This window comes from Triticum aestivum, chromosome 7B, assembly GCF_018294505.1.
Source record: "Triticum aestivum cultivar Chinese Spring chromosome 7B, IWGSC CS RefSeq v2.1, whole genome shotgun sequence".
NCBI classification, from domain to species: Eukaryota; Viridiplantae; Streptophyta; class Magnoliopsida; order Poales; family Poaceae; genus Triticum; species Triticum aestivum.
The window spans coordinates 181,905,500-181,928,645 of record NC_057813.1 but is presented as its reverse complement, the minus strand read 5'-3'; the positions used below and the strand labels follow the sequence as shown (position 1 = coordinate 181,928,645).

The 23,146-nt window shown below is 46.0% G+C and overlaps 1 protein-coding gene and 1 pseudogene across 3 annotated transcripts; one reads left to right on the top strand and one right to left on the bottom strand.

Annotated features, from left to right (window-relative positions):
• The first annotated feature begins 10,064 nt into the window (after positions 1-10,064).
• Positions 10,065-14,208, top strand: LOC123156179 (probable WRKY transcription factor 2; annotated as a pseudogene).
• A 219-nt stretch (positions 14,209-14,427) lies between these two features.
• LOC123156178 (chloride channel protein CLC-f) lies at positions 14,428-21,336 on the bottom strand. Of its 3 annotated transcripts, XM_044574341.1 has the most exons (9): positions 20,819-21,336; positions 19,128-19,530; positions 18,599-18,793; positions 16,599-17,053; positions 16,415-16,519; positions 16,081-16,314; positions 15,766-15,984; positions 15,435-15,667; positions 14,428-14,722 (listed from the first exon to the last, which is right to left on the bottom strand). In XM_044574341.1, exons 1-9 carry the CDS (start codon positions 21,143-21,145, stop codon positions 14,662-14,664), a joined length of 2,232 nt encoding a protein of 743 aa, XP_044430276.1. In that variant the 5' UTR covers positions 21,146-21,336; the 3' UTR covers positions 14,428-14,661. The 3 variants fall into 3 exon arrangements, with proteins under 3 accessions (XP_044430276.1, XP_044430278.1, XP_044430277.1); XM_044574343.1 differs by lacking the exon at positions 20,819-21,336 and having other exon boundaries at positions 18,622-18,793; positions 19,128-19,215; XM_044574342.1 differs by lacking the exons at positions 19,128-19,530; positions 20,819-21,336 and having other exon boundaries at positions 18,558-18,793.
• Between the last annotated feature and the right edge of the window lie 1,810 nt (positions 21,337-23,146).

The following is a 23,146-nucleotide window of genomic DNA, read 5'->3' as shown; positions in this document are numbered from 1 at the left end:
ATATAAAAACATAGGGAAGCAAAAAACATAGGGAAGCAACAACGCGAGTTATTGATCTATAACATGATTTGCAAAATACTACCAGGACTAAGTTCATGATAAATTAAAGTTCAATTAATCATATTACTTAAGAACTCCCACTTAGACAGACATCTCTCTAGTCATCTAAGTGATCACGTGATCCAAATCAACTAAACCATGTCCGATCATCACGTGAGATGGAGTAGTTTTCAATGGTGAACATCACTATGTTGATCATATCTACTATATGATTCACGTTCGACCTTTCGGTCTCCGTGTTCCGAGGCCATATCTGTATATGCTAGGCTCATCAAGTTTAACCTGAGTATTCCGCGTGTGCAACTGTTTTGCAGCCGTTGTATTTGAACGTAGAGCCTATCACACCCGATCATCACGTGGTGTCTCAGCAGGAAGAACTTTCACAACGGTGCATACTTAGGGAGAAAACTTCTTGATAATTAGTGAGAGATCATCTAAAAATGCTACCATCAATCAAAGCAAGATAAGATGCATAAAGGATAAACATCACATGCAATCAATATAAGTGACATGATATGGCCATCATCATCTTGTGCTTGTGATCTCCATCTCCGAAGCAACGTCGTGATCACCATCGTCACCGGCGCAACACCTAGATCTCCATCGTAGCATCGTTGTCGTTTCGCCATCTATTGCTTCTACGACTATCACTACCGCTTAGTGATAAAGTAAAGCAATTACAGTGCGCTTGCATTTCATACAATAAAGCGACAACCATATGGCTCCTACCAGTTGTCGATAACTCGGTTACAAAACATGATCATCTCATACAATAAAATATAGCATCACGTCTTGACCATATCACATCACAACATGCCCTGCAAAAACAAGTTAGACGTCCTCTACTTTGTTGTTGCAAATTTTACGTGGCTGCTATGGGCTGAACAAGAACTGTTCTTACCTACGCATCAAAACCACAACGATAGTTCATCAAATTAGTGTTGTTTTAACCTTCGCAAGGACCGGGCGTAGCCACACTCGGTTCAACTAAAGTTGGAGAAACTGACACCCGCCAGCCACCTATGTGCAAAGCACGTCGGTAGAACCAATCTCGCGTAAGCGTACACGTAATGTCGGTCCGGACCGCTTCATCCAACAATACCGCCGAACCAAAGTATGACATGCTGGTAAGCAGTATGACTTGTATCGCCCACAACTCACTTGTGTTCTAATCGCGCATATAACATCAACGCATAAAACCTAGGCTCGGATGCCACTGTTGGGGAACGTAGTAATTTCAAAAAAAATCCTACGCACACTCAACATCATGGTGATGCATAGCAATGAGAGAGGAGAGTGTTATCCACGTACATTCATAGACCGAAAGCGGAAGCATTAGCACAATGCGGTTGATGTAGTCGTACGTCTTCACGATCCAACCGATCAAGTACCGAACGCACGACACCTCCGAGTTCAGCACACGTTCAGCTTGATGACATCCCTCGAACTCCGATCCAGCCGAGCTTTGAGGGAGAGTTCCGTCAGCACGACGGCGTGGTGACGATGATGATGTTCTACCGACGCAGGGCTTATAGTGATGTGCATTACCGAGAGGGCCCAGAGATACTGTTGGGGAACGTAGTAATTTCAAAAAAATTCCTATGCACACGCAAGATCATGGTGATGCATAGCAACGAGAGGGGAGAGTGTTGTCTACATACCCTTGTAGACCGTAAGCGGGAGCGTTTAGCAAAACACGGTTGATGTAGTCGTACGTCTTCACGGCCCGACCGATCAAGCACCGAAACTACGACACCTCCGAGTTCTAGCACACGTTCAGCTCGATGACGTCCCTCGAACTCCGATCCAGCCGAGTGTCGAGGGAGAGTTCCGTCAGCACGACGGCGTGGTGACGATCTTGATGTTCTACAGTCGCAGGGCTTCGCCTAAGCACCGCTACGATATTATCGAGGTGGACTATGGTGGAGGGGGGCACCGCACACGGCTAAGAGATCTCAAGGATCAATTGTTGTGTCTTTGGTGCTAGCCCTGCCCCTCTATTTATATGTTGAGCCCTCGGGTCGAAATTGGAGCAAAAGCCTCCTCAAAGTCGGTTATGCCCGAAAGGCAAGAGTCCAACTCGGACTCCAGGACCAAACGCCACAATCCTTGGCGTCTGGCCCAGACGCCATGGGCCTCGGCGTCTGGCCCAGGACCAGACGCCAGGGTCTCCGGCGTTTGGCCCCCTGGCCTCCAGAAAACTCCTTTTGCACCGACCTAAAGCCTCATGGGCTTGACCCCTTGGCCTAACCATATCATCCAATATATGAATCTTTACGTCTCGGCCATTTTGAGACTCCTCGTGATGTCCCCAATCTCATCCAGGACTCTGAACTCCTTCGGTACATCAAAATATATAAACCCATAATATAACTGTCATCGAAACATTAAGCGTGCGGACCCTACGGGTTCGAGAACAATGTAGACATGACCGAAATACGTTTCCGGTCAATAACCAATAGCGGGACCTGGATGCCCATATTGGCTCCCAAATATTCTGCGAAGATCTTTATCGGTCAAACCGCATAACAACATACATTGTTCCCTTTGTCATCGGTATGCTACTTGCCTGAGATTCGTCGTCGGTATCTCAATACCTAGTTCAATCTCGTTGCAGGCAAGTCTCTTTACTCGTTCCGTAATACATCATCCCGCAACTAACTCATTAGTTACAATGCTTGCAAGGCTTATAGTGATGTGCATTACTGAGTGGGCCCAAAGATACCTCTCCGACATTCGGAGTGACAAATCCTAATCTCGAAATACGCCAACCCAACAAGTACCTTTGGAGACACCTGTAGAGCACCTTTATAATCACACAGTTACGTTGTGACGTTTGGTAGCACACAAAGTGTTCCTCCGGTAAACGGGAGTTGCATAATCTCAGTCATAGGAACATGTATAAGTCATGAAGAAAGCAACAACAACATACTAAACGATCGTGTGCTAAGATAACGGAATGGGTCAAGTCAATCACATCATTCTCCTAATGATGTGATCCCATTAATCAAATGACAACTCTTTTTCCATGGCTAGGAAACATAACCATCTTTGATTAATGAGCTAGTCAAGTAGAGGCATACTAGTGACAATCTGTTTGTCTATGTATTCACACATGTATTATGTTTCCGGTTAATACAACTCTAGCATGAATAATAAACATTTATCATGATATAAGGAAATAAATAATAACTTTATTATTGCCTCTAGGGCATATTTCCTTCAGATACCTCTCCGACAATCGGAGTGACAAATCCTAATCTCGAAATACGTCAACTCAACAAGTACCTTTGGAGACACCTGTAGAACACCTTTATAATCACCCAGTTACGTTGTGACGTTTGGTTGCACACAAAGTGTTCCTACGGTAAACGGGAGTTAAATAATCTCATAGTCATAGGAACATGTATAAGTCACGAAGAAAGCAATAGCAACATCCTAAACGATCAAGTGCTAAGCTAACGGAATGGGTCAAGTCAATCAGATCATTCTCCTAATGATGTGATCCCGTTAATCAAATGACAACTCATGTCTATGGCTAGGAAACACAACCATCTTTGATCAACGAGATAGTCAAGTAGAGGCATACTAGTGACACTATGTTTGTCTATGTATTCACACATGTATTATGTTTCCGGTTAATACAATTCTAGCATGAATAATAAACATTTATCATGAAATAAGGAAATAAATAATAACTTTATTATTGCCTCTAGGGCATATTTCCTTCACAAATCACCGATGATCCTAGCGCCGAACGGACGACACCTCCGCGTTCAATACACGTGCGGAGCGGAGACGTCTCCCGCGCCTTGATCTAGCAAGGAGGAGGGAGAGGTTGAGGAAGAGAGCTCCAACAGTAGCACGACGGCGTGGTGGTGATGGAGCGGCAGTACTCCGGCAGGGCTTCGCCAAGCTTTTGCGGAGGAGGAGAGGTGTTGGGGAGGGGAGGGGCTGCGCCTTGAACGTGGTGCTGCAGCCCTCCCCTTACCCCTCTATTTATAGGAGGAGGGGCCCTCTAGATGAGATCTAGAGGGGGGGGGCAGCCAAGGGGGGGGGGACTTGCCCCCCAAGCAAAGGGGGGCGGCCCCTTTAGGGTTCCCCCCCAACCCTAGGCGCATGGGCCCAAGGGGTGGATGCGCCCAGCCCTCTAAGGGCTTGTTCCCTTCCCACTACGGCCCATGAGGCCCTCCGAGAGAGGTGGCCCCTCCCGGTGGACCCCCGGAACCTCTCCGGTGGCCCCGGTACAATACCGGTATGCCTCTGAACTTTTCCAGTGACCGTATGACAACTTCCCATATATAAATCTTCACCTCCGGACCATTCCGGAACTCCTCGTGACATCCGAGATCTCATCCGGGACTCCGAACAACATTCGGTAATCACATACAAGTCTTCCTAATGACCCTAGCGTCATCGAACCTTAAGTGTGTAGACCCTACGGGTTCGGGAATCACGCAGACATGACCGAGACAGCTCTCCGGACAATAACCAACAGCGGGATCTGGATACCCATGTTGGCTCCCACATGTTCCACGATGATCTCATCGGATGAACCACGATGTCGAGGATTCAAGTAATCCCATATGCAATTCCCTTTATCAAAGGGTACATTACTTGCCCGAGATTCGATCGTCGGTATCCCAATACCTCGTTCAATCTCGTTACCGGCAAGTCACTTTACTCGTTACATAATGCATGATACCGTGACTAACCACTTAGTCACATTGAGCTCATTATGATGATGCATTACCGAGTGGGCCCAGAGATACCTCTCCATCATACGGAGTAACAAATCCCAGTCTTGATTCGTGCCAACCCAACAGATACTTTCAGAGATACCTGTAGTGCACCTTTATAGTCACCCAGTTACGTTGTGACGTTTGGTACACCCAAAGCACTCCTATGGTATCCGGGAGTTACACAATCTCATGGTCTAAGGAACTGATACTTGACATTAGAAAAGCTTTAGCAGACGAACTACATGATCTTGTGCTATGCTTAGGATTGGGTCTTGTCCATCACATCATTCTCCTAATGATGTGATCTCGTTATCAATGACATCCAATGTCCATAGTCAGGAAACCATGACCATCTGTTGATCAACGAGCTAGTCAACTAGAGGCTCACTAGGGACATGTTGTGGTCTATGTATTCACACATGTATCACTGTTTTCGGTTAATACAATTGTAGCATGAACAACAGACAACTATCATGAACAAGGAAATATAATTATAATCATTTTATTATTGCCTCTAGGGCATATTTCCAACAGAGATGCATAGCAACAAGAAGGGGAGAGTGTGTCTACGTACCCTCGTAGAACAAAAGCAGAAGCGTTTGACAACGTGGTTGATGTAGTCGAACTTCTTCTAGCTCCGACCGGTCAAGTACCGAACGTACGACGCCTCCGAGTTTTGCAGACGTTCAGCTCAATGACGTCCCAGGGCCCTCTTGGTCCAGCAAGGTGTCCAGGAAGTAGATGAGTTTCGTCATCATGACGGCATGGTGACTATGATGGTGAAGTGATCCGTGCAAGGCTTCGCCTAAGCACCACGAGAATATGACCGGGGGTGTGAACTGTGGAGGGGGGGCGCGACACACGGCTAACGAATGGTGTTGTGTGTTCTAGCCCCCCCCCCATATATATATATAGGTTGGGGGAGAGGGAATGCAGCCAGGGGCGCCCAAGTAGGTCGAATCCTACTTGGGGTTCCTCCCTCAATTCGCCCTCCCCCTTCCTTATTTGCCGGAGAGGAAGGAGGGAGGAGGGAAGGAAGGGGGAGGTCGAATCCCCCCTTACCTTTTCCCTTCCCCTCTTTCCTTATCCTCCTGGTTTGGCCCATATGGGGGGCGCACCAGCCCCTGGTGGCTCGTGCGTTTCCCCTCTTGGCCCAATAGGCCCATATCTTTTGTTGGGGGTGCCTGGAACCTCTTCCGGTGACACGATACGTACCCGATACACTCCGGAACACTTCCGGTGTCCGAATACTATTGTCCTATATATTAATCTTCACCTCTCGACCATTTCGAGACTCCTCGCCATGTCCGTGATCTCATTCAGGACTCCGAACAACATTTGGTCACCAAATCACATAACTCATATAACACAACATCGTCATCAAACGTTAAGCATGCGGACCCTACGGGTTCGAGAACTATGTAGACATGACCGAGACACCTCTCCGATCAATAACCAATAGCGGAACCTGGATGCTCATATTGGCTCCCACATATTCTATGAAGATCTTTATCGGTCGAACTGTTATGACAACACGCGTTATTCCCTTTGTCGTCGGTATGTTACTTGCCCAAGACGATCGTCGGTATCTTCATACCTAGTTCAGTGTCGTTACCGGCAAGTCTCTTTACTCGTTTTGTAATACATCATCCTGCAACTAACTCATTAGTCACTTTGCTTGCAAGGACTTTTATGATGTGTATTACCCAGAGGGCCTAGAGATACCTCTCCGATACTCAGAGTGACAAATCCTAATCTCGGTCCATGCCAACCCAACAAACACCTTCGGAGATACCTGTAGAGCATCTTTATAATCACCCAGTTATATTGTGACATTTGATAGCACAGAAGGCATTCCTCCGGTATCCGGGAGTTACATAATCTCATAGTCGAAGGAACAGTAGCATAACCAGCTCAATAATCAGGGTGGCCCGATAGTAGAACTTTCATTTGTATTTAATTATTCCTACTAGATTTTACTTATTTTTTACTATAATATATAGGGTATAGTGAAATCTCAGGGTGGTCCATGGACCACCCTGGCCACCCCCTAGCTACGCCACTGCGAAGGAATATGTATTTGACATGAAGAAAGCAAAATAGCAATAAAATTGAACGATCATAATGCTAAGCTAACGAATGGGTCTTGTCCATCACGATGATATGATCCCGTTTATCAAATGACAACACATGTCTATGGTTGAGAAAATTAACCATCTTTGATCAACGAGATAGTCTAGTAGAGGCTTACTAGGGACACGGTATTTTGTCTATGTATCCACACATGTATGTAGTTCCTGGTTAATACAATTCTAGCTCTGAATATTAGACAGTGACAGTACAATGAATACCAGAATTAATAAAAGTACAGTGAATACCAGAATTGATAAAAGTTGCATCCAGATCCGTAGGTCACCTAGCGATGATTACAAGTACTGAAGCGAGCCGAAGGCGCGCCGTCTGTCATCACCCCTCCCGCGCTAATGCCCCATAGGACCACTCTTAATTGCATATACAATGCTTCCTCTCCCTTCTTTTCTCTATTCTCTTCATTGAAGGGGCAGATATTTGAGCTTGCTCACATGTCCGCGGACACATCAACATTTGATAATGTCCAATAGGTGATCCGAGTTGGAGTTGCCATAAATCCATCTGTTGAGTATAATGTTTATTTAGGAAACATAGGGTAGCGTAGGATTTGTTCCTGCCTTGACTTGTACTCCAAGATGACCATGTACTCCTATATATATATGACCATGAGGCTCAAGCAATACATAAAACAATTCCACCAAATCCCTCTTTCCTTTCTAACATAGTACCAGTTTCCGGGTTCTAAATCCTAGCCGCCGCCACTTCCGCACCCACGCGCCGCCCCTGGGGCAGTCGGCCTCCATGACCGCCGCCGGCGGCCGCGCCGCCCGTACCTAGGGTTCGTCCGCCGGTCGTGTTGACCGGCTGCCCTAGAGAGTCTTTTTCCTGAGCCCTTGCTCCGGGGTTTTTCTCTCCCGCCGGTCATTTTGATCGGCGGTTTCTTTTTGTTTTTTCGATCTAATCTTGATCGGTTTGCGTCGCCACCATCGCCGACAAATCCGTGCGTCTCTACTCCAACCCTGGCGCGATCGGTCGGCTTCTTCACCGATCTGGCGGCCTCGCGCGTCATCCGCGCGTCTGCCCGCCGGTCGTCCTGAAACGGCGGCCTCGCGCGTCCTCCGCGTGTCTGCCCGCCGGTTGCTCCGACCCGACGGCTTCGCGTCATGCGGCAGCCCTTTGCCGCCGCTGTTCGCGCGCCGGCCCGCCTATCGATCTACGCCAGCCATCACCGCCCTGCTCCGATCGGGACTCCTGCATCACCCGACCCGGCGGCCTCGCGCCATGCGGCGGCCAATCATAGCCACCCTGCCGCCCGCCGTCGCCGGCTTCATCTCGGACTCCGCCGCCACCCCGTCTTCACTGAGCGGCGTCCCCGACCTCGCGCGTAATCGGATTGATCACCCGCCTGCCGCCGTGATCCGCCTCATCTACGCCGTGCGACCGACCTGGCCCGTCGGTTGCGCGCGCCTCCGCAGGTCCCGTGAAGATCGTCCCCGAGTTCAGCGTGTCCCTCCACCGATCGAGCAATGGGCTGCCGCTGCGTCGCCCCGTCGGGCCGCAGCGCCGCCGCCCCGTAGTTCTTCTCCCGGCTGACGACCCGCGTCACCGCTGCGTCGCCCCTTCAGGCTGTAGTGCCGCGGCCCGCGGTCCATCGCCGCCCCTAGGTCGTCCGCTCCTGGTCGTCCCCGTGGCCGCACCGACCCTCGCGCCGCCAATGCGTCGCCCCTTTGGGCCGTAGCGCCGCGGCCCGCGGTCCACTCCGCCGTCACCGCGCGTCGACCTCCCATGGCATGCGCCGCGCCGTCTCCCTTGGCGCGGGAACGCCACCGTCTGCGCTGGTCTTCGTCATGTTGTCAGGGTTTTCCCCCTACTTCGAGCACCGCCGCCGTGCTCCTAATCAAGCCGCCGCCGCCGCCGCCGCTTTTCTTTGGCCGCCGTAGCCGCCGCAGCCGCCCGTCCACCTCCTTCGTCTTCATCCAGCACCAGCCCGTCGTCAGCGTCGCCGTCATCTACCCCGACCACTTCATCTACCCCAACCACCGTTGGTGATATTGGCCCCGCGCCGATGGACGCCGCAACCGTCGTCGAGTTCTTCTCTGCTGGCCCTCCGACTTCTTTGACATGGCGTACAACTCGTGCAGGTTCCTCGTCTACGCATGCCCGGTGCTGGCAACACCGATGCGTGCCTTCATCCACGACGTGTCCCCGGGCCTGGCAAGCCTGGTGCGACGCTTCGTCAACTTCGTCTTCGTCCGTCTACGCATGCCCGGTGCTGGCAACACCGGTGCGTGCCTTCGTCTACGATGTGTTCCCGGGCTTGGCAAACCCGCCGCGACGCGTCGTCAACAAAATCATCTTCCCGGCGCACCCCTACTTCGACACCACTGCGCCCATGCTAACTCGGCGCCCCCTTGCGCCCGCGGCTCCACGGCGACTTCCTCGACACCGGCCATCCTGACTCGACATCGACCACGGCATTCTTCGCATGGCTACCTCGACCACGGCTCCACCACCCACGCTCTCGGCTACATCGACAAACGGCACAAAGGGCTACCGCCTTGCTTGAGCAACCTCGTCGGTTTCCACTCCAGCCACGACTTTCGCGCTGCATCGACCATTACGACTGTGGGGGGTGTCTGTCGGCTTGCCTTCGGATTCTTCTCCAGTCTCATCGTCTGCGTCGCTACCGTTGTGACTGCGGGGGATGTTGAGTATAATGTTTATTTAGGAAACATAGGATAGCGTAGGATTTGTTCCTGCCTTGACTTGTACTCCAAGATGACCATGTACTCCTATATATATGCCCATGAGGCTCAAGCAATACATAAAACAATTCCATCAAATTCCTCTTTCCCTTCTAACACCATCCATGGTTAAACCATTTCGCCTAGCAAGAAACAGTTCATGACCTCTTTGATTTGCAGGATTTTAAAAACGTATAAATAGAAAAGTATAGGATTTGAGCCCATTTGAATCCTATAGAGTTAATAAGGAGTGTTTGATGACATAAGAAAAATAAAGGAATGTTAAATTTTCTATGAAATGTAATATAAAAGATTTCATAGAAAATTTCCTGTAGGACGAATCAAAGAACCAATATAGAAGAAAGAGAACTAAGGATTTTAATCCTTTGAAAATCTTATACTCCTTCGAATCAAAGGAGCCCTCGGTTTCCACCAAAGACGGGGGCAAAGTGGGCGGCGAAGACGACACAGCAGCAGCTCCGCCGCTGGGCACACGAATTTTCGAGCCCATCACCGCCCGCGACATCTTCTCCACACTTCTCTCCGCCATCTTCCTCTTCTCTCTCTCTCTCTCTCTCTCTCTCTCTCTCTCTCTTCCCTGAAAAAAAAATCAAGAACCCATCCATTCCCGCTGTTTTCTGCAGAAAAATACACACAGCACAGAGCAGCAGCCAGTGAGTGAGCCTGCGCACTTCGGTCCTGCTCGTCTTGCTGCACAAGGATCCCATCCATTCCCGCTGTTTTCTGCAGAAAAATTCTTTCCTCCGTTCGTAGGTTCTTCCCTTTTCTTGGTTTTTTTTTGTCGCGGGGAGGAGAAGGAATCAAGCCCGCTTCAGGTGAGTTATTAGCCTTATTTCTTCTCTCTCTCTTTGATTGCTGGCATCAATTTTAGAGATTCTGAGAGTTATTTTGTTACTCTGAATTAGATTGATGATGTTGCAAGTGTGATTCCCACATTTCGTCCTGTAATTTCCTGGGGGAGATTCACTCAACTGTCTCATGTATGCAAGGTTGCTACTAATTTTAACTGTGAAACAAGTCTACTTTGAACCATGTGCTTGGTCCAACTTGAGCTCAATACGATGAAACAGTTTATATTAACCCCGGGCTTTCTGCTCAAATGTATGTGTGCTGTTTGAGCAGAATTTGTATTCCGTTTGTATGGAGATCATTTGACGGTATTTGGCCACCAAACTTTGCAAGCACCTAAAACATTTGTTCATAATCAATGCCACAGAGTCAGATTTTTTTTATTTTTCCATTTCTTTTGATTTTACTGTCCAATGTGATCATTTCTGTTCCATACAGGAAACACAAAAGACAAATTGAATTTCTCACGCATTTTCTTAACATGACATAAATAGCCATACTTGTTTGATGAATTTTTGTACGTTGTCATTTCATAGCATTCCCAACATCCATGTTTTTTTGCACATATTTTTAAATGCCCAAAACATGACACCGAATTTTAAAACTGGTCTATTGTTCATTTTAAACGGAGGTTTCGAAAGTCCGGAATTTAATATGAATAATAGTTCAATGTTTAAAATGGACTTCTGGGCTTAAGCTCCATGTTGTGTTTTAACTGGGCCCGTAGGAATTTGCACATGTATGTAGTTTAATGTATCCAAGCATCTTAGCATAGATTGCAATGATGGAGTTTCTACATAAACTGCTCCTTCTGCTCTTCATTTTATTACCAGAAATACTCATTTGTCTCAGCTGTGAATGATGTATTTTTCTTTCCCTGTTTCAGTCTAAGCCTCTCAGCTACAGTAATGGCTGGGGCCAGCAACAGGCGTGGAGCAGTGATGGAGGATTGGATGCTCTCCACACCCAGCCCAAGAACACTCATGTTGAGCCTGTTCAACGATGATTTCAGCTCCGGTCCCTTCTCCGATGTTTCCAGTGACAGTGGCAGCAACAAACCTCATGATGGAATGGAGAGGAGCAAAGCTTCTGTCGGTTCGAGCCCGGGAGAAAGTTCTCAAGTTACAAAAACCTCTCTCCATTTTGAACCAAACCTGTTTGATGCTAATGAGAAATCAAGCCCAGATAGTGGCAGTCCAGCAGAAAGGAACGGTTTCTGTGCACTCAAGATTGACACTTCCCGTGTTGGTTTTTCCTCGTCGATTCGGTCTCCTATCATAATTCCACCTGGCGTGAGTCCAAGGGAACTTCTTGAGTCTCCGGTTTTTCTTCCCAACGCAATCGTATGTTACTTCCCCTGCCTCAGTCAATGTCAGTTTATGTGCAATGATCACCAATGGGAGCATTTTTATCAGTACATGATCAAACTATTCTCTGACTAGTATAGCTTGATTTTGATTTGCATTGGACAATCTGTATTTTCTTTAAATTGTTGATTATTATTGCCTTTGGATATTATTCTCCCAGTATAATGTTTACGGTCTCAAACTTTTGGAAATGGTTATAAAATGCAGGCACAACCTTCTCCTACGACTGGTAAATTGCCATTTCTGATGTGTACTAATGCTAAAACAACAATACCATCGGTCCATAAGAAGGCTCAAGAGCTATCACATGATGATCATACAATCTCCTTCCAGCAAATTTTGAGGTCTAAACCAACTTTTTCAATTGCCGATAAGGTAATTTGCTCCAAGGTTAGTACTGTCTTATCGCCTAGTTCCTGTCACTATATCCGGCAATGCCAGTTTTCTCGTTCTTGCAAAATTGCAAGCGAAGTCAAATCCTCTGTTCAGTTATGCATTGACCTGAAAAAGATTTTACTGTTCAGGATCCCGGTGTTACTCATCAAAACCAGGCCTCAGCAAGCGAGAACAATCACCGTATCCCCGATAACGAACAAGAAGATAGCAAGGCAAACAGAAATGGAGAAGATTGTCCAGCGATGGTCATTGTTCGTGCTGAGGATGGGTATAATTGGAGGAAATATGGGAAGAAGCAAGTGAAGTATAGTGACCATCCAACGAGCTACTACAAATGCAGTCACCAAAATTGCCCTGTCAAGAAAAAGGTGGAGCGTTGTCAAGATGGTGACATAACGGAGATAGTCTACAAAGGTTCTCACAATCACCCTTTACCGCCTCCCGACAGGTGGCCAGGTGTCCCATTCTCGCACTCCAACAATCTGCAAGCCGATGGCGAAGATAGTGCTCGAGATGACCACTTTCAACATGCGCACGGTGAAGTTCCTGCGACAAACCTGTCTGCTTCTCTTAACAGAGAAGGATTTGAAGACAGATCAGCTACCCGAGAAGCTATTGATGTCTCGCCGCCGACACTCACCGGTGAGGACAATAACAGGGAAGCACATGGTACTGTATCTTCAGGCATTGACAGGGACAAAGATGCGACCGAGTTGAAGAGAAGGTTAGTTAGACTTCTTCACTAATTCCCTAACACTAGCCTGCTGTAGTTCCAGTAAACCATGTTGGTTCGTAGCTACATCATGGGTTCTTTTGAGTTTCATTTCAGAATGATGGATTATGTCACTCCAACCACCGCCATCGGTAGTATAGACATAGGGGCTCTGGCGTCGAGAGCTGTCCGAGAGGCTCGCGTCATTGTGCAGACCACCAGCGAGGTCGATGTGCTCGACGACGGTTACCGCTGGCGCAAGTACGGGCAGAAAGTCGTCAAAGGAAACCCAAATCCAAGGTCATTTCTATTGTCGCTGCGGTTTCTTTCATCCCCTTAGTAGGAAGATGTTTAGCTTCAGAAACACTTCAGCAGTGAAGAAACCCTTTCATATATGTGTGCAGGAGCTACTACAAATGCACGCACCCGGGCTGCCCGGTGCGCAAGCACGTCGAGAGGGCGTCGAATGACCTGAAATCGGTCATCACGACGTATGAGGGCAAGCACACCCATGAAGTTCCGGCTGACAGAAACAATGGCCACCCAAGCTCGGGCCATGGTGGTGTTGCGCCACCGCCAGCACAAGGAGGTATCATCCCTCAGTACAGCGGCGCTGCCGCTTATGGCTCACTTGCGCAGCTCGGTGTAGCAGGCGGCTTCCCCTTCGGAGTGCTCCCCCGTGGCCTGGCGCTTGTTCCAGTGCCGGCGCAGATGATGGCTGGCCATCCATCGGCGATGCAGGGGAACCCAAGGCTTGTGCTGCAGGCAAGGGAGGTGAAGGGGAATCCGGCGGCACGGCCAGCAGATCAGAGTGGAACTGGTCCGGCAGCTTACCAGCAGCTGATGAGCAGGTTGTCTCAGGGTCCTAACATGTAAAAATATTCAGGTCTCTTGTAAGATGAGACATGCAGTATGTTATGCTTTTGTATGTGAAAAACAATTTTGGTGATGTACCCTTGTTCTTCCATGTGAACTTTTTTTTCAGTTTCATTTCATGGTTACAGAGGCCTCATCTTATACAGAAAAAGGGAACACAGAGAATTCAGATGATTTTAAGCAGGAAAAATGGATTAAGATCTGAGGTAGCTAACCAAACTTGCCATATGGTTTCTGGGAGAGGGCATTACCTTTGTTGCTGAAATATTCAGGTTTCAAGCTAACATTGAATCAACTCAAGTCAGATACTGTAAAACTTTACATGCTTTCGTTTTACCTAATCTGAAAGTTTAACTCACTGCAGTGCAGATCCTGAGTTATTCTGGTTTCACATTTTATTATGGCGCAACAGCACACCTATTTACAGCAAGTCATAGTTGCTCAACATAAGATATGACACGAAGTACTAACAAATTTCCACAATAACCAATTTACATTTGTTTTGGATTGAGTTGCAAAAGGCCAAGCAATATGTTCCCAGTATATTACCATGTCAGAACCCAGAAACATCAAAGCTGAAACCACACCATCACCTCTTATAATCTGTAATCCATACGAAATGTATATCCTGGCAAGCTCCAAAACACTTTACATTTGGTGACTCTTTTAACTGAGGTGTTCAAGTTAACCCTAAATCCCTAAGTTTGTTGAAACGTCCCTTTATGTATTTGGTATGTTCTTCACTAAAAATTACAACCAAAACTTCAGCTCTGCATGTTCGGTGCCTCCATGCTCACTGCCAGCTAACTGCTGGCTGCTGGGAATTCTCTCTGATAAATCGCCTTCCACCGCTCCAGCTCCTCCCTGCACAAGCATTGTTCAAACATTCGTATCAGAGTGCTTTCGTATGGCAGGAAGAAAGTGCAAGAGTTCTCGTAGATCAGTCATATCCCCTTTGCAAGGAGTCAGTTTCAATCAATGTATCTACAGACTCACAGTCCACCTCTGCTTCAGTTACAAGAAAAATAACCGCCATATGTTGTAAGATATGACTGTCAACAAGTTATTTGCTATCTGTTTAATGAATGGCCACAGGCCCAATACTGCTTTATTCAAAAGAATCTTTGTGCAGTGTGATATGTGCACCCCAAGCAGGAAGCCAAAATACGATAACTGCATTGAGCTTGAGGGTCAAAGCCAAGGAAACCAATAGATTGACTATAACTATTCTGGTATCTTGGTAGGAAAATAAGGTCAGTTGTGCTTTTAAATGTTGTTTGTCAGACAGTGAGAGGATATAAGTGGGTAGTGGGTACAGTGCATTCTTTCCTTGTCCAAGCAAAGTAGTTTTTTTTTAATAGTCTAAAAGAAAAACAATTGTCATGTAAGAATTTGTCAGTTTAAAATTCAAAGTTACACCAGGGCCAATAGATTTATCTGGAGTCCTGGAGGTGGTTGGCACATGGCACTTGGCTGCATTTATCTAGCACAGAATTATTGATGGGAAAAAAGTGCATCGTTGTCACAGAAATAGTCCAACTATTGAATAAAAAGTATAAGTCATAACAAGGATCACCTTAAGCATCGTCCTATTGACTCGTAATGAAGAAGCCCGAGAACTTTACGCCTCCCATCATTCCTACGACCAGCCCCCCTTTTGACCACTGGAAGTTGCTTGATACCTTTGACTTCCATGAGCACCTTAGCGGTGCTCAGATCTGTGTCGGGAAAGCAGGTCACCAGCCCTCTTTCATTGCCATGGTATTGAAACCCTCGTGTGAGGCACGATGTAACAAGAGCAGAATTCACCTGAAAAGACTCTTCGAGTAAAGATGTGTATTGTTTTACAGGAAATGATAATCAGATGGTGAATTTAACTGTAGGCCATTAATTGTGAGGTTACATACATCCAGGACAGATGAATTTTCCCCAGTACTGTTAGCATCTTCACTTGATTCAAATCCTCTACGACGAATGTCACCAACTGTAACAATCCCTTCAAGAAAATCTTCATTGTCTACAACAAGAACACAACCTTGCTGCTTATCGTGCATAAGCAGTGTTGCCTCCTTGATAGTGGCTGAAGATGTAACCTTAATAAAATGCTTTGACATTGCTCGTGAAACCTGCAAGAGTTCTTGTTAGAAAGGTATGAAATAGCCAGCACAGTATTGCATATTTACTCAAATGAAACTAAAAAAACGGAAAATGAACTGCTAGACCTTCAACTCATCGAGAAGCATCTCCTCACTGTTACTACCATAGTGATATAGATCATCTTCTAGAATTGCTAGTTCAACATCATCTCCATCTGGTCGTCTCCCATCTGCCTCACTCCTATCAGCTGGAGGTAATAGTGAAGAATAACCATGGCGAGGAGATGTAGCGTCAGACATCTCTTTGTTGCTGGAGTGACTTACAACCGATGGAACCCATATTGCTAAACCAACAGCTCCCTATTAATTGAAAACAAGTGTAAGCTTAAACTTGGTATGTTTAGTATGCTAAATGGAATGCTTTTACAGCAGAATAAAAAATGCAATGGATGGACATTACCATCAGAGGTAGCAGAATTCTGTAATCTTTTGTCAGTTCAAAGAGTAGCAGTACAGATGTCAATGGAACTGAACAAACTGAGGCTAGGGTAGCAGCCATTCCCACCTGAATTGAGTAGAAAATAGTATTAATTTTGGCAGTATCAAACTTTAAACTACCTGCCTAGCTCAAAAACAAAACTTACAAGTGCATAAGCTTGAGGGTGTGCAACAGCAGTGTTACCCGGAATGGCAGAGTTTATTAATTCTGCCGCTGAGCCTCCAAAAACAGCACCAACAGCAGCACCAATCATCAAGCTTGGGGCATATAGGCCACCAACAAGACCAGAACCTTTGCAAAGTGCAGTTGCAACAACTTTTGCAGCAGCCAACTGAGCTAACAGCCAAATCCCAGGAGCTGAAGCACTTTTTCCGGTATGTAAAATTTCATCAACGTTGGTGAAACCCCAATACAGTATCCCAGGGTATCTTAGAGCTATTAAACCTGCTCCAAGACCACCTAAAGCTGGACATACTACAGCAGGGAGACCAAATTTTTTCCTTATCAAGTCAAAAGTCTTTGTGAACCAAACAACCAGTTGCCTGAATACCACACTCACTACCCCGCAAAGCATGCCTAGAATAAGATAGAGTGGAAGCTCTGCAGAATATAACTTTAGTCAGTTGCATACTTAGACAACTGAAAATTTAGACAATAACAAATACACATTACGGAACATCAGAATTTTGAGTTAATAAATGTCTTAACTGCCAGATGAAAAAGAATCACAGCAACAAGTGCTAAAAACTAATATAAATTTTACAAGGAATGGCTCATGCTGCTAGCTGTGCATTATAGTTGCATAGCTGGTAGAGCGAGGAGACTACAGAAGGTGCTACGACTACTGTTTTCTCTCCTGCACAAGCCACCACAGTTCTAGGATTTTATATCAGGAATTAAGCATTATAAATTCATCAGTTAATAACTAATCCATCATAGCATTATTTCAGTTTCTTTGTTTCGAAAGGGGAAGATGAATGCTAGATGGGATATTGTGGCCAAAAATGCTGGAGTGCTAAAAACAGAGTATATAGCCAACTGGTCAGAGTGTCAGACCAAAGATTGGCAAGTCGGAAATATTAGGCCTGTTCCATCCTGGGCATGATACGCCTGGCTGGGGCCTTCCTGGATGTTGCCTGGGCAATGTTTGGTTCGAGTCCCTAGCCATACTACACTAGCCTGGCCTGGGTGAGGTGATTAGTCCAGGCAAGTGATTAGCCAGACCCAGGCCTCCGATTCCTCACGCCTGGACGCCAGGCAAGTGCTGCCTGGAAGCTAACCCCTCTCATATAAGGACCTTGTTTTAAAATGTCAGGAAGTAGAAGTGCGGTGAAATAGATCGAGTTTCAAGTATATTAGTGCGTGAGGGTTTCAATGCAAACTTTGATGGGGATCAAATGGCTCTTTCTGGAATTGACTTTTGAAAGCCATCAACCAGAGAACGGAGAATCACTGTGTCCGCCACAAGAGCAAGAGAAGAGAAAGGACATATTATTTTATTTGGTTCACAACACATATAACTCATCATAAGCATGTTACAAGTCAGGCACCAACCAAACGCCAACATCCCAGGCTGGGCTGACCAGGCAAAAATCATGAACATCTCAGGCTGAGGCCAGGCACTACTTTTTCTCAGGCATGGTACCCATGGCACTAACCAAACATGCCCATATCCACCATGTTACTACAATGTGGACCCGAGTCCCCACATGAAATCATATTGGATGATATTTCCAATTTTTACATGTTTGCTTGATACTAAGATAATTTTCTCATGATAAATTTACCTAGAACCAAAAAACATAAGGTGTCATATTTGCAAGCAAATTGGGCTATAGTGACACTATTTGGAAAACAGGGTTGGAAATATATATTTGCCCTACTGAAATTACTAAAACTAGCAAAAACAATGTTTTTATGCATGGTGCGGATATCGACTGATTTCTTGCAAAACAAAAGATAAAAACTACAAACCAGGTGCAAGATACAACACACGTTTTTATGGGTGTTCAGAAAAGAGAACCAGGTGCAAGATGAGACCATCCTAATTTTCCTACTACAGTAGAGCACATAACACATAATCTACTAACTGAACAAAAACTACCTTTCTGTAATACCAAATTTGATCGGAATAAGATAAAATACCAGCGGCAGATTTTAGTTCATACGTCGGGACAATGAAAGCTGCCTTCTCCCCTAACAAAACATTGGACACAGTTGATGATATAACTGATGCCAAAATAATCATAGCAGTTGTAAATGGTGGTGAGTTCTCTGCTCGGAGTGGCCTCAGTACTGTTTCAATAGCAAAAAAGCATCCAGCAACTGCAGCATTAAAACCTAAACATATAGACAAGTGTCAGGGGAGAAAATAGGAAAGAAACTCAATAGCATGGGTTATGGGACTAAGGAGCTGGTAACATAAAAAATATGAATCTGCCGTTCACTCCCGCAAAGATCTAAAATGTTCCTAAATATGATTTGTGGTCCTTCTTGCTTGCATATTTATTGCATCGTCCTTTCTTCTTTAACTTCTGCCTAGCATCTTAGCAGGATTTTGTTGTATTTTAATTCTATCTTACGCATGTAAACAATTTGAACAGATATAGTTACTTAGGTATATACCAGGTGGCAAGCCTGGTAAGCTATAAAAAAAGTAGTTATTTATGTATACCTGAAGCAATTCCAGCAGCTGATCCAGCTGCAATAAGAGCAATTCTTCGTTCCCTGTTGTTCTCCATCATTTCAGCGCACCCAATTGCACAAGATTTACCAATATCAACACTAGGCCCTTCAGGACCCAAAGAACATCCCGTCCCTAAAGTAATTGCAGCTTGGATGGCCTTGATTGCAGGAAAAATCGCACTCATGAAATCGATACCTTCCCTTTGAGATGACATAGATAACTTTATCTGCTCAAATATCTCCAGCAATCCATGCATCATACCAACAACAACTCCACCAGTTACTGGAATTAACAATATCCTATGCCAAGTATCAGCAAGCCTCTGCAGGCGAAGCCAAGCAGCTCCTTCAGTGGGTGTGCCTGCCCATGCCCATTCATGTATGACATGCACCTGAAAAGGGCAAGGCAGGTGTTTTTCAAACAGCTAAACGGTGAAGGTTACAAAAGAACCTTTTAGTTCAAACAATAAACAACTAAATCTGCTTGGATAGCTCCTGCTTAATGATTTGATCTTCCTAGGCAAGGCCTTTCCGTCAGATATAAAAACTTGGTAGCTTAAAAACACAGACAAACACCAAGCATACAACTACAAGGACTTAGATCTCACCCTGTAGTGAAAAGTAATTAGTAGTAGCTCCAGACGGAGATGGGCATGGGTCTATTACAGTGCGAGAACATAGAAGTATCTTAACACGGAGATGGCCTTAGTCTATTAGAGACCTGAAATAACCCAAAAATACTCCCAAGGTACCACAACACCCACTCAAAAGCTCTCCAAATCAAATGCTTTTAAAAATATAAGAGCAAAACAGAGCTAAGCTCTGCGATCACATGGCAGTTGCAAGGTAGATACACAGGCAGAACATCCAAACTCGTCAGAATGAGGGCCTTTCTGTTTCCCATGCAGTTTGCTAAATCTCAAATAGGCTTCTATCTGATCTTCATCAAGGCAAATCAGTGACAAAATCAGAAAACCAGAGTCAGCAGCAAGAAGACATTAAATAGCACAAAACCTTATCAAACCGGCAAATCATCATCAGGTTAACATACTGCACACAGAACTCCTTGGCCCTTGCTCACCCCATTAGCATCACGAGGCATACACTAACACGTATACTCTTAACTAGCAGAGACCGCTATCACCAATTCTCCGTAGCATCATGTTCCATGTGAAGACAATCAAACAACACCCAAACATTGTCCAACATGACACCCTGAACGGCACACAAATTCATACTTATGATCTATCACTTTTCCCACAGATGAGACTATAAGTTTCTTCCACATCTCTGTGTTACCTCATACAGGAGTGTGCTACAGAGCTACTCCCTCCGTTCGGAAAGAAATGACGCAGTTTTGAACTAAAACTGCGTCTTATTTCCGAACGGAGATTGAACTAAAACTGCGTCAGTTATTTCCGAACAGAGGTAATACAAATGCACGTAAACGTACACCCGCATTCATAGTCCAGAGTGTTTGCTGGAAATCCCCACAACCCATCTATCTCATCGCAACAGACTCACGAAAACAGTCAACATAGAAAGATCAGAGAACATTTCAAAGACCTTGCACTGGTCAAGCATAGAGATCTCTGCAGAATACTGATTTTCCCACAAGCAAAGGTTTAAAAGAACTGATAAATAACGCATTTTTTTCCTCAACGCAGATCTCTTGCTTACCCCGCGGTTAAACGCGGCGACACAGATGCCGGTGGCGAGCCCGAGGAGGCACCCGACGAGCAGCAGCGCCCACTCGGGCGGCGCGCCGTCCCCGAGCTCGTCGCTCTCCTCCTCCCTCCTGGGCGCCCCCGCCTCTCCCGCCGCCGTAGGGGACGCCGGGCCGCTGTCGACGTGGTTATGGCGCCCCCTGCTCGAGAGCCGGCGGTCAAGGTTCCGCAGCAGCTCGCGCACGCGGTTCCTTCGCGGGGTCGTCGGCGAGTCGGGGTCAGAGGAGGACGGCAGCGCGGCGGCGCCGGAGCGCAGCGGCTCGAGGTCGCTGTGCGCCATGGCGCGCGGGCGGGGCAGGAGCGCGAGCTTAGCGCAATCGCATCAAAGCTAGGTTCCCCGGCTCGCTGGCCCGCGGCGGATCTGGGGGATTTGTCGCGGGCGATCTCGTCGGCGGTTGGCGATGGCGAGGGCGGGCAGAGGGGGAGGTGTGGGCGGACGTTAGGAGAGAGGAAAGGGAAGTGCGCGTGCTTGTTTTCCAGGTTACCCCTCGTCAAAGGCTCTATTTCCAAAATACATGGCGTGTTTTATTTCATTAGCGAAAGATTTTTACCAACAAATACATTATTTTTTACTAGTACAAATGCCCGTGCGTTGCACCGGGCGATAAAATGGACATAACCTGCTTCATGTGTCACTGTACATCATTTTTTTATATCCATATTAATACATGTTGATAATATGGTTAAACGTGGGAATTTTCTTATTTTTAATAAAAGTTAACGCTTTAGAGAAAAGCCCGTGTGTTGCAACGGGTATGAAATAAATTCCAGGGTTTGATTGATATTCAAGAGTTTATCTATCATGGTGAAATACCTCTATCTCTCAATCTTTTAAATTCTTTCTCGTCTTATCATGAATTCATATTTTATACTTGATCACTTCAATGATAAGACGACCCATTAGATAGTAAAGAGCCTGCTTCATGTGTCATTGTGCATCATTTATTATAATCATTTTAAATACATGTTGATAATATGGTTAAACGCCTTATTTTTAATAAAAGTTAATGGTTTAGCAAAAGAGCCCGTGCGTTGCAACGAGTATGAAATAAATTCCGGGGTTTATCTATCATGGTGAAATACTGAGCTCTATCTCTCAATCTGTTATATTCTTCCTTGTCTTATCATGAATTCATACATGGCCACTTCAAAGATAAGACGATCCATAAGATAGTAAAGAGTTTACAATGCTTTGGTGCTCACATTGACTACACCAACACGGCTACTTCCCTTACACCATCATCAGGGCTCGAATAAGATCAAGATTAGGACATGCAGAGTTGCGGGTGAGATGATATGACGGAGGACATGGTCGGTGTAGCCATGACCACATGCTTCTCTCTCTCCCCCCCTCCCCCTCTCCCTGTCTCCCTGTCTCCCTCCCTCTCCCCCTCTCTGGATGCACCATTGTTGTACTCGCTCAACTCTTCGTCGCTCCCTCCTCTCTATCTATCCATGTCTCCCTCCCTCTCCCCCTCTCTCTGGATGCACCATTGTTGTACTTGCTCAACTCTTCGTCGCTCCCTCCTCTCTATCTTATCAACGGCATGAGGAACATCGAGACTCTAGGGATATATTGATGATCAAATAGTCCATATGTGAGCCCCAAATATGTTTTCCCTTAAGAAATAGTATTTCTTTTTAATATTTTTTTGAACAAATCTTCCCAATATTTCAGTCACACATCTTTAAGTACTGAAACTACTAATGTATTCATAATTAAGATTAAGATATGGTAGGCTTAAACAACAACCAAGTAAATTGTATGCTAGCAGAGATCGACATCTAGCTCTACGCAAAAAAAAATCAACATCTAGCAGCACTGACATCGCATCGTTTAAGAAAAGCAGTAGCAACAGGCACTCAATCCCACCAAGAATTCCCTTTCCACCACTCAGTTCTTATCTTCTCCATACATCCACCCAGCGATTTGCCTCCATCTTCCTTCTCATGCGCCCAACAGCCACCACCCAACACCACCGGCAGTCGACCAGCACCAACGTTGCAACAGTAGAAAAAACTTCAACCCAGTAAGCATGACGTAAGACCACCTTGCACACACAGTCTCCATTCTCTATTTCAACATGGCATCCCACCCGTGTCGCGACTTATATTCTCTGTCCCCCCATGCGTGTGTTATGTAGTTGCAATGAATGACAACACATTAAGAGCTAAAGTGATGAAGATTACAAATCTTATTTGCTCATACATTTTTTGTTTTGAAAGCTCCTAGTGCATCTTAGATCTGTTCAAATGAGCGTCCCAGTATAATCATTAGAGA